The sequence below is a fragment of the Oncorhynchus mykiss genome, chromosome 23, assembly GCF_057628025.1.
Source record: "Oncorhynchus mykiss isolate SJ-2025 chromosome 23, ASM5762802v1, whole genome shotgun sequence".
NCBI classification, from domain to species: domain Eukaryota; kingdom Metazoa; phylum Chordata; class Actinopteri; order Salmoniformes; family Salmonidae; genus Oncorhynchus; species Oncorhynchus mykiss.
This window is the reverse complement of record NC_143044.1, coordinates 2,832,489-2,844,572: the sequence shown is the minus strand read 5'-3', so window position 1 is coordinate 2,844,572 and position 12,084 is coordinate 2,832,489. Positions and strand designations below refer to the sequence as shown.

Here is a 12,084-nt window from a genome sequence, read left to right as displayed (position 1 = left end):
ACTAGAAGCTCAAAAGATGAAAACGTCATTTTTTTTTTGTAAATTCAAATTTGCTATCGAAGTACGTCCAACTGGCCTCAACCGCAGGCCACGTGTAACCACATCAGCCCAGGACCTCCACATCCAGCTTCTTCACGTGTGGGATTGTCTGAGACAAGCCGCCCGGACAGTTGATGAAACTGTGTGTTAGCACAACCGAAGAATTTCTGCACAAACTGTCAGAGATCGTCTCAGGCAAGCTCATCTATGTACTTTATTGTCCTCACCAGGGTCCTGACCTGACTGCAGTTCGGCATCATAACTGACTTCGGTAGGCAAATGCTCACCTTTGATGGCCACTGACATGCTGGAGAAGTGTGCTCTTCACGGATGAATCCTGTTTTGAACTGTACGGGGAATGCTTTTTCTGATGGCAATGCTACGGACAATAAACACAATTGCATTTTATCGATGGCCATATGAATGCACAGAGATACCGTGATGCAATCCCGAAGCCCATTGTCGTGCCAATAATCCGCAGCCATCACATGATAATGTGATGCATGCATGTCGCAAGGGTCTGTACACAATTCCTGGAAGCGAAAAATGCGCTCACCATCCATGTCACCATTCATTGAGCAGGTTTGGGATGCGCTGGACCGACGAGTTCGACAGCGAGTTCCAGTTTACGCCAATATACAGCAACTTTACACAGCCATTGAAGAGGAATTGGACAACATTCCACAGGCCACAATCAGCAGCCTGATTAACTCTTTGCAAAGGAGATTTGTCGCGCTGCATGAGACAAATGGTGATCACACCAGATACTGACTGGTTTTCTGTTCCACGGCCCTATCTTTTTTAAGAGGTATCTGTGACCAAGAGATGCATATCTATATTCCCAGTCATGTGAAATCCATAGATTAGGGCCTAATGAATTTATTTAAATTGACTGATTTCCTTATGTGAACTGTAACTCAGTAAAAGTTGCGTTTACATTTTTGTTGGTCAGTCCTGTTGGGTGTGCTGTGGTGTCACACAGTTAGATGGGTTATGGGTTAGAGCCAGGGGGTTAGAGATAAGGTCAGGGTTATGGTAGCCTCTGCCGATACCCCAACAACCGGACGCTTTTGGACGTTAACAAGGCGGCACTCCATCTTAACTCCAATGCAGAAGAAAACCTCCCCCAACAGTTTTTTTTTTCATCGCGTCAAGACCAGTATATAGGGGATCTAGTTTCAGGCATTTATTTTACACCTGCTATGTTATGTTAAGGTTATTATGGTTAAGAGTTGCTGTAGCTTAACTATCTGTTGTGTACATGTGTTTTTTTTTTTTTGTTAGGTGCGTAAGATCATTCGTGTGTGTAAGGGGATCCTGGAGTATTTGACTGTAGCTGAGATTGTGGAGACCATGGAGGACCTGATCACCTACACCAAGAACCTAGGACCAGGTAACCTCACCTGTAGGCTCTGACCATTAACCTCTGAACAACCTCTAACCCTGATCACCTATACAAAGAAACTGGGACCAGGTGACCTCACCTTAAGCCTCTGTCCCATAACCTCTGACCTCTAACCCAGCAGTTTCCAACCTTTTCCCTTCTGGGAACCACCAAATCAACATCAAAAGTTCATGAGGACCACCATTCGTGGAGTCTTTTTATTTATTTTAGTTAGCCTTTATTTAACTAGACAAGGTAATAGATTAGAGCCCTATTATTATTAACAATTTGAGTTGTGAAAAGTAATGTAAAAGTAACGTTAAATTGCTTAGAATACCAATAATACTGTTATTAATTTTGGAAGAAAAAAAATATTGACAAAATAAAATAAAATCTCTTAAAAAATGTGGACCACCAGACCACAGGTTGAAACTCTAACCTGATCTCTAACCCTGATAACCTACACTAAGAACACCAGGTAACCTCTGACCATGAAGATAATTGGTTCAGGATATTTTTCACTCCGTGTTGTGATTGGCTACAGGTATGACTAAGATGTCTAAGATGATTGAGAAGCGACAGCAGGAGTTGACCCATCAGGAACACAGAGAGATGCTATTCAACTCCCTGAACACTGTCAAACAACTACTGCCTGTACTCATATCAGGTCTGTCGGACTGTCTGTCTCTCTCTTTCTCTCTCCCTCTCTCTCTCTCTGTTGGTGTTTGTGTGTGTGTGTGAATTTGCTCACCTCCATGAACACTGTCAAACAACTATTGCCTCTTCTCATATGAGCTTTGTCTCTCTGTGTTTATTTGTGTGTGTCTGTCTGTCTTCTCTGCACACTCCTCACACACACAGCCGCCCAGCAGATACCAGAGTTGTCATAGCAGCACTGATAATTGCAGTGGTAATTAGAACTTGGCTCTGGCAGAATGACTCCCAGCCCACCATTTCGCTATACACACTCACTCAGGCTCTCATTCTCTCAAAGATGCACACTCACGCACACACACTAGTCCATGTACTCTGCAGTAATCCCCATCTCTCTCTCACCAGCCATAAAGATATTTGTAGCGACTAAGAGCACACATAGTGCTGGGGTGGATGAGGCAGAGAGAAACAGATGCTTTACGTTTGAGAAGATGAGTGCTGAGATTAGTGAGATCATCAGAGTCCTACAGCTTACCACCTGGGATGAAGACACATGGGCCAACAAGGTACACACACACATACACACACACTTCACCCCCTGACTCCCCTTCCAGACACACACCAGTCTCTGGTAGTCCCTCCCTTCCCATTTTCCTCTACACTAGACGCAGCATTTCCTAAACCAGGGGTGTTCCTATCCAGGTCTGGTGGTCTGCTGGTTTTTTTCTCCCTGGCAATTAATTGATTGACCAGAGAGTCCACTCGCCTTGTTTTCCAAATCTGAATTAGTCCCTGAATAGAGGGCAGGGTGAACATCAGCAGTACTATTGACCTCCGGAACTGGATTGGAAAAACCCTGTCTTAATGCATACTTCACTTTCTCTCTTTAGTTTCCACTCTTTTCTTCTGTTGGGCTTCTGTTATAACTATTTTCTTTTTTCTCCCTTCATTCTTTTCCTCCCTGTAGAAGGTAAGCCTGTCTCTTTCCCCTCTGCCATGCTGCAGTGTGTGTGAGAGAGAGAGCGTGAGTGTGTGCATGTCTGTAAATGCTGTGTGAGGAGAGTGGGTGCGTGAGTGCGTGTGTGTGTGAGTGTATAACTGCTCTCTTTGTGTCTCTCTAGGACATGGAGTGTATGAAACGTTCTCTGGCGGTGATAGAGGCTAAGATGACCATGGCGAAAGGCTGGCTCAAAGACTCCCATGGACAACCAGGTACACACACACATATCCTATCCATAATCCTATCCGCCATGGTCCAGTGATAGTCTACCCAAATACCTGCCTGCCCCATCATCCTTATAGTGACATCCTCACAATACTAGCACTGCACTCCTTATGGTTAATTCATTGTGTGTGTGTGTAGGCGAGCCCGGGGATGTAGCGGTGCGTGTGATATTGGATGAGGCAGGGAAGGTAGGAGAACTGTGTGCTGGAAGGGAACGCAGAGACACACTTGGAACAGCAAAGACTCTGGGACAGATGACTGACCAGGTCACAGAGCTACGTGTCAGGTACTGTGTGTGTGTGTGCTTGCTCGTTGTTATAATAACCATGTATAAGCCGTTCCAATCTCGCATGATAAGGCTTACGTTATGTTATGTAGGGATGCACCGATATGACCTTTTTGGCCAATACTGATATCCAATATTTTCCTTGCCAAAAAACCCGATACCCATATAAAGAAAATGTGCGGCCCTTTAAGCATTGTAGTAGTTAAATAGTTGAAACACACACACACTGGCTAAAAAGTTATTTTGTTGGCATTTACATATGTCCCCATTACCAGTAAAACATAATCAAAACCTATTTCTTTCACGTACTTGCTGTGCTGTTTCGTTGTTCATTTGTTCAGTCGTTTCATTCTCAACCAGGATTTCATCATACATGTCAAGCAGTGAAGTCTCAGGTCTGTCTGTCCATGGCCTCTTCTGTCGTGGGTTCTCTTCTTCGGTGCGCACTGTCAATGTATCCGTTTCCATCTTGTCCAGCTGTGTCTGTAACATTTCACATAAACCCTGTTTCTTGTCTGCATCGAAGGAGCGGTCCTTGTACCTAGCATCAAGCATGGTGGCGACACAGTAAACAGGTTCAGAGAGAGTGCCACTGAATTGCTTTTTCACAGCCTCTAGTAGACTACTTTTGCAAGCTTTAACCCCACGGTCTGTCGGCAGTTTTGTTGAGCAGGCGTTTCAATGCCATGACAGAGAGTATCACGTCTGATGCAGACACAGTTGATGAGCTTATTTCTCGAGTCAGTTGTTCGAATGGAGCTAAGAGTGTGTTCATGTTTCAAACATGTTCTCAAATGCCATTGAAATGGCAGCAGCGGTATGAGAACCAGCACATTCTTGAGCATATCCGCAGTACGAAATCGACCCACTGTGCTGTCAGACTCAACATGCTCATGGGGTGGACATCGCTGGTTCAAATGTCAGTCGTTAAGCTAATAGCAGTGACACCCATAGCAAGTAGCTCATGGATGTGCGTTTCAACAATACTGTGTAACTAGGACAAAAAGGCTTCTCAACAGATTTTACCCCCAAGCAATAAGACCCCAACCCCTCTTTTACTCTGCTGCTACTCTCTGTTTATCATATATGCATAGTTACTTTAACCATATCTACATGTACATACTACCTCAATCAGCCCGACTAACCGGTGCCTGTATATAGCTTCGCTATTGTTATAGCCTCGCTACTGTATATAGCCTCGCTACTGTTATTTTTCACTGTCTTTTTACTGTTGTTTTTATTTCTTTACTTACCTATTGTTCACCTAATACATTTTTTTTGCACTGTTGGTTAGAGCCTGTAAGTATGCATTTCACTGTAAGGTCTACGTGACAAATAAACGTTGTCCCTGAATAGAGGGTATTTGATTAACTCCGGTAGGGCAACATCTGAAAAATAGCGCCTACTTGATAATGTGTACCGAGGCTCGAGGTGCTCGACCAGTTGGTGAAAGCCAACATTATCCACGACAGAGAACGGTTGATTGTCAAGGGCTTTTGTCCTAAGTAGTCGCTGAACATCTGGGGGTGATGTACTTTCAAATGAGTAATTAGGTTTGTGATATTGAAATATTTAACTTTCCCCCCTTCTTGGGAAATAATAGTAGCACAAACATTGTGCTACTGGCCTTTTTGTTATCTTCCTTTGAAACTTCAAAATAGATCCACATAGCAGACATTGTGGGCTAGGTTAGGAATGCTGTATTTTTTTGTGGCGTCGTTACGTCATCTACCTACATTATATAGGTATGCACATCAGCTTTGACATCGGTTTTGCACATCGGTGTTAAACTAGACATTGGGCCGAGGCCGATGTTGCCCTTTTTAGCTAATATCGTCAGATTCCGATATACTTACCGATATATCGTGCTTCCCTAATGTTATGTCTATATGTATCAGCATTTCAACTTTCTAATGGCTGGTATTTATTTTCATGTTGAGTTGATTCTAACACATTATACATGGTCATGACAATCTTACAATACATTAAACCTGCTGCTAAGTGTTAAAGTGTGTGTGTGTATAATCTCCTCCTGTAGAGGACATGGTCTGTCTCCACTATGTGTTCAGCGGGCCGGTCAGTGTTCTCAGGGTCTGGACCTGCTGCTTGGGAAAGTGGACAGTGCCACCCGCAGGCTCGAGGCTTTAATTAAAGCTAAACTGGCATTCGCTAGGAGACTGGATGCTGCCCAGGTCTGCACACACATACCAATATTTGACGTTTTGTTTCTGGGTTGGTCGAAATATCAGATTACATTTTAAAAGGACAAAACCTAAAAGGTAAAGTATGTGTGTGTGCCTCATAGGCATGGCTGGCAGATCATAATGGGGGTCCAGAGGGTGCAGAAAACATCAGAGCCTTGCTGGCCAATGCCCAAAAAATCGCTGACCTGTGCGAAGACCTCCTCGAGAGAGACGACATCCAGAGATCCATCAATGAGATTGCGGGGCTCACCGCACGACTAGTGGAGCTACGCAAGCGGTAAATTTGTTTGTTTCTTTGTTGTTGCCTGTTTTTTCAAGCGTGTAACTGTTGTTGTCTATATTGTATTGTGTGTATATTTTGTCTGTTTGCAGGCCATACTATGGGTAACTACTGTTGTCTGTTTGCAGGCCACACTGTGTATAAATGTTGTCATCTGTGTGATTGTCAGTTTTTCAGTTTTAGGCACATGCTGCAACCTCATGCCACCAGCATGTTCTCCCTTCCCAGGGAGCCCTGTCTGGCTGAGTCTGTCTGCCCACTATAGCAGGTTCAACACATGTAGAGTGGACACGTGCACCCACAAATCATATTTTCTTTGGGATGGTTTGGAGACAGTCCAGATTAAAAAGTCAACAGAAGACAAGACAACAAAGTTTAAGAACAATTTGATTGATCTGAATTGCCTAGTTTTAAAGCGCCTGCTGACGGCTATTGACATCTCGGGGTGTTTTCGCATACATTTTTGTGAACTCAGTGCAGTTCACTTTTTTTTGTCCAGTGTGAACACTCCAAAGGAACTCAGACCCCTCAAAAGAGCCCCCGAAAGGAATCAAACTGAGACTATCTCAGAGGTCTGAGGTGGTCTGAGTTCGGTTCGCTTGAATTCCGCTGTCCGGTTCCATTTTTTTAGGGCAATGTGAACACAAAGCTCCCCAGGTTCGCTTGTAATTATTTTGTAATTATTCCCACACCACACACTAGTCTACTGCAACACCATTCCCCCTGCCATAAACCCTTTCACATTGGTGCCACATAAGAGTGAAGATGATGATATGCAGGTTCACTGAAAAAACATTGAACATTCACTGAAAAAACAGCCTATTGATTAGCGAGGCACAGAAATTCCAAAATATGTGTGGAGTTTTTAGTTCAATTGATTTGTTTTCAATATGTGATCTTTAGGCTAAGCTGTTTATTTGTGGTTTTTTATTTTATTTTTTATTTATTTATTTATTTTACCTTTATTTAACCAGGTAGGCAAGTTGAGAACAAGTTCTCATTTACAATTGCGACCTGGCCAAGATAAAGCAAAGCAGTTCGACACATACAACGACACAGAGTTACACATGGAGTAAAACAAACATACAGTCAATAATACAGTATAAACAATACGATGTGAGCAAATGAGGTGAGATAAGGGAGGTAAAGGCAAAAAGGCCATGGTGGCAAAGTAAATACAATATAGCAAGTAAAACACTGGAATGGTAGATTTGCAATGGGAGAATGTGCAAAGTAGAAATAAAAATAATGGGGGTGCAAAGGAGCAAAATAAATAAATAAATTAAATACAGTAGGGAAAGAGGTAGTTGTTTGGGCTAAATTATAGGTGGGCTATGTACAGGTGCAGTAATCTGTGAGCTGCTCTGACAGTTGGTGCTTAAAGCTAGTGAGGGAGATAAGTGTTTCCAGTTTCAGAGATTTTTGTAGTTCGTTCCAGTCATTGGCAGCAGAGAACTGGAAGGAGAGGCGGCCAAAGAAAGAATTGGTTTTGGGGGTGACAAGAGAGATATACCTGCTGGAGCGTGTGCTACAGGTGGGAGATGCAATGGTGACCAGCGAGCTAAGATAAGGGGGGACTTTACCTAGCAGGGTCTTGTAGATGACATGGAGCCAGTGGGTTTGGCGACGAGTATGAAGCGAGGGCCAGCCAACGAGAGCGTACAGGTCGCAATGGTGGGTAGTATATGGGGCTTTGGTGACAAAACGGATTGCACTGTGATAGACTGCATCCAATTTGTTGAGTAGGGTATTGGAGGCTATTTTGTAAATGACATCGCCAAAGTCGAGGATTGGTAGGATGGTCAGTTTTACAAGGGTATGTTTGGCAGCATGAGTGAAGGATGCTTTGTTGTGAAATAGGAAGTCAATTCTAGATTTAACTTTGGATTGGAGATGTTTGATATGGGTCTGGAAGGAGAGTTTACAGTCTAACCAGACACCTAAGTATTTGTAGTTGTCCACGTATTCTAAGTCAGAGCCGTCCAGAGTAGTAATGTTGGACAGGCGGGTAGGTACAGGTAGCGATCGGTTGAAGAGCATGCATTTAGTTTTACTTGTATTTAAGAGCAATTGGAGGCCACGGAAGGAGAGTTGTATGGCATTGAAGCTTGCCTGGAGGGTTGTTAACACAGTGTCCAAAGAAGGGCCAGAAGTATACAGAATGGTGTCGTCTGCGTAGAGGTGGATCAGAGACTCACCAGCAGCAAGAGCGACCTCATTGATGTATACAGAGAAGAGAGTCGGTCCAAGAATTGAACCCTGTGGCACCCCCATAGAGACTGCCAGAGGTCCGGACAGCAGACCCTCCGATTTGACACACTGAACTCTATCAGAGAAGTAGTTGGTGAACCAGGCGAGGCAATCATTTGAGAAACCAAGGCTGTCGAGTCTGCCGATGAGGATGTGGTGATTGACAGAGTCGAAAGCCTTGGCCAGATCAATGAATACGGCTGCACAGTAATGTTTCTTATCGATGGCGGTTAAGATATCATTTAGGACCTTGAGCGTGGCTGAGGTGCACCCATGACCAGCTCTGAAACCAGATTGCATAGCAGAGAAGGTATGGTGAGATTCGAAATGGTCGGTAATCTGTTTGTTGACTTGGCTTTCGAAGACCTTAGAAAGGCATGGTAGGATAGATATAGGTCTGTAGCAGTTTGGGTCAAGAGTGTCACCCCCTTTGAAGAGGGGGATGACCGCAGCTGCTTTCCAATCTTTGGGAATCTCAGACGACACGAAAGAGAGGTTGAACAGGCTAGTAATAGGGGTGGCAACAATTTTGGCAGATCATTTTAGAAAGAAAGGGTCCAGATTGTCTAGCCCGGCTGATTTGTAGGGGTCCAGATTTTGCAGCTCATTCAGAACATCAGCTGAGCAGATTTGGGAGAAGGAGAAATGGGGAAGGCTTGGGCGAGTTGTTGTGGGGGGTGCAGTGCTGTTGACCGGGGTAGGAGTAGCCAGGTGGAAAGCATGGCCAGCCGTAGAAAAATGCTTATTGAAATTCTCAATTATGGTGGATTTATCAGTGGTGACAGTGATCTTCAGTGCAGTGGGCAGCTGGGAGGAGGGGTTCTTATTCTCCATGGACTTTACAGTGTCCCAGAACTTTTTTGAGTTAGTGTTGCAGGAAGCAAAGTTCTGCTTGAAAAAGCTAGCCTTGGCTTTTCTAACTGCCTGTGTATAATGGTTTCTAGCTTCCCTGAACAGCTGCATATCACGGGGGCTGTTCGATGCTAATGCAGAACGCCATAGGATGTTTTTGTGTTGGTTAAGGGCAGTCAGGTCTGGGGAGAACCAAGGGCTATATCTATTCCTGGTTCTAAATTTCTTGAATGGGGCATGTTTATTTAAGATGGTTAGGAAGGCATTTTAAGAAAAATATCCAGGCATCCTCTACTGACGGGATGAGATCAATATCCATCCAGGATACCCCGGCCAGGTCGATTAGAAAGGCCTGCTCGCTGAAGTGTTTCAGGGAGCGTTTTACAGTGATGAGTGGAGGTCGTTTGACCGCTGACCCATTACGGATGCAGGCAATGAGGCAGTGATCGCTGAGATCTTGGTTGAAGACAGCAGAGGTGTATTTAGAGGGCAAGTTGGTTAGGATGATATCTATGAGGGTGCCCGTGTTTAAGGCTTTGGGGAGGTACCTGGTAGGTTCATTGATAATTTGTGTGAGGTTGAGGGCATCAAGTTTAGATTGTAGGATGGCTGGGGTGTTAAGCATGTTCCAGTTTAGGTCGCCTAGCAGCACAAGCTCTGAAGATAGATGGGGGGCAATCAGTTCACATATGGTGTCCAGAGCACAGCTGGGGGCAGAGGGTGGTCTATAGCAGGCGGCAACGGTGAGAGACTTGTTTTTAGAGAGGTGGATTTTTAAAAGTAGAAGTTCAAATTGTTTGGGTACAGACCTGGATAGTAGGACAGAACTCTGCAGGCTATCTTTGCAGTAGATTGCAACACCGCCCCCTTTGGCAGTTCTATCTTGTCTGAAAATGTTGTAGTTTGGAATTAAAATGTCTGAATTTTTGGTGGTCTTCCTAAGCCAGGATTCAGACACAGCTAGAACATCCGGGTTGGCAGAGTGTGCTAAAGCAGTGAATAGAACAAACTTAGGGAGGAGGCTTCTAATGTTAACATGCATAAAACCAAGGCTATTACGGTTACAGAAGTCGTCAAAAGAGAGCGCCTGGGGAATAGGAGTGGAGCTAGGCACTGCAGGGCCTGGATTCACCTCTACATCGCCAGATGAACAGAGTAGGAGTAGAATAAGGGTGCGGCTAAAAGCAATAAGAATTGGTCGTTTAGAACGTCTGGAACAGAGAGTAAAAGGAGGTTTCTGGGGGCGATAAAATAGCATCAAGGTATAATGTACAGACAAAGGTAAGGTAGGATGTGAATACAGTGGAGGTAAACCTAGGTATTGAGTGATGAAGAGAGAGATATTGTCTCTAGAAACATCATTGAAACCAGGAGATGTCATTGCATGTGTGGGTGGTGGAACTAATAGGTTGGATAAGGTATAATGAGCAGGACTAGAGGCTCTACAGTGAAATAAGACAATAAACACTAACCAGAACAGCAATGGAAAAGGCATATTGACATGAAGGAGAGGCATGCTCAGTCGAGTGATCAAAAGGGTCCAGTGAGTGGAGAGGTTGGTTGGGGGTCACGGCGATTTAGACAGCTAAATCGGTAGCAAGCTAGCATAGGAGCAAGCTAGCATAAGATGGAGGTCTGTTATTAGCTAACTCTTGCGTTCCGTCAGTAGATTAGTGGGTTTCCGTGTGGTAGAGGGGATGAATCCAAATCACACAACAACAACAACAACAAAAATAAAAACAATATATATAGTTATAGAGGCCCAAGAAGAAAAATAAATAAATAAATACATAAAAATAAAATAAAATAAAAATTGTCCGATTGTCTATTCAGATAGCAGCCGATAAGATAGCCAACGGCTAGCAGGCCGCAGATGGGCGCCCAGGCAACGTTACGCCGGAGGAACCAGCCGGACAATTCCCTCGGGTAGACAACGTCGGCAGTCTAGCCGTGAAGGCCCGGTGGGGCTCCGCGTAGGCAGCAAAACGGGTCCGGATAGGTGACTGCAGCCCAGGAGTGATTGATGGAACTCTTCAGCTGGCTAGCTCCGGAACAATTGATGCTAGCTCCGGAATCGACGAAAGCCGATAGTCACACGGATAGCAGCTAGCTAGCTGCGAGATCCAGGCATGGACGTCCAGAGCCAGCGGCCGAAATCCAGGGACATGGAGAGAAAAATTGGTCCGATATGTTCCGCTCCGAGCCGCGCTGCGCTGCACCGCGCCGTGCAAAACTGGCGATAGATTCTCGAGCCAAAGGACAGCCGATGACCACAAACCGTGGTCAGCTGAGTACCAACGATTAGCCAGTAAATAAGCTAACTAGCTTCTGAACTAGCCCCTGAACCAGCTTCAGAGTAGCTTCTGGACCAGCTTCTGGCTAGCTCCCGGCTAGCTTCTGGCTAATTTCTGGCTAGCCTCTCGGAGGATCACAGATCTGAGGTAAATAATACTTTTTTATATAAATATAAATTGGTGAAGCGGATTGCAGGAGAGTGTTCTGAAGATGAGTTTTGGAAAATTAAAAATGTATGTGAAAAAAAAAGTTGTAAATATATATATATACGGGACACGACAGGACGAGGACAAAAATACGTCTGAACTGCTATGCCATCTTGGGTTTGAATAGTGTGAGAAGACACCAACATATTTGGTGAGAATCACAACGTAGAAAAATCTATTCTAGCTCTTAAAGGGGCAGTAGCCTACATGGGGTGTGCAATTTCCAATTACATGATTTAATCTACAGTTATTCTTCAGCTATGTTTTCTGTTACCAATAATATGTACATTTTAATAGGGCTGGTCGGTATACCATATTTTACGATATACCGGTATTGATGCACTGACTAGTTTGGGTTTTTACTTCTATAACTGAATGTTTGATTTGTTAAATGGTATACGCTGCTCTA

At 44.3% G+C, this 12,084-nt stretch overlaps 1 protein-coding gene across 11 annotated transcripts in view; it reads left to right on the top strand.

The window, feature by feature from the left end:
- Positions 1 to 12,084, top strand: part of LOC110502227 (vinculin) — a 59,126-nt gene that overhangs the window by 23,921 nt on the left and 23,121 nt on the right. For 10 of the 11 annotated variants that reach the window (XR_016490892.1, XR_016490891.1, XM_021580088.2 and 7 more), the window contains 7 exons: positions 1,324 to 1,432; positions 1,968 to 2,090; positions 2,483 to 2,643; positions 3,199 to 3,289; positions 3,441 to 3,588; positions 5,627 to 5,780; positions 5,894 to 6,069. Coding sequence is in view for 9 of the 11 variants with exons in the window: in XM_021580088.2 (XP_021435763.1) it covers positions 1,324 to 1,432; positions 1,968 to 2,090; positions 2,483 to 2,643; positions 3,199 to 3,289; positions 3,441 to 3,588; positions 5,627 to 5,780; positions 5,894 to 6,069 (962 nt within the window). In the remaining 2 variants the exon portion in view is untranslated. The remainder of the gene's footprint in view (positions 1 to 1,323; positions 1,433 to 1,967; positions 2,091 to 2,482; positions 2,644 to 3,198; positions 3,290 to 3,440; positions 3,589 to 5,626; positions 5,781 to 5,893; positions 6,070 to 12,084) is intronic. The other variant, XM_090216595.1, reaches the window with a different exon arrangement.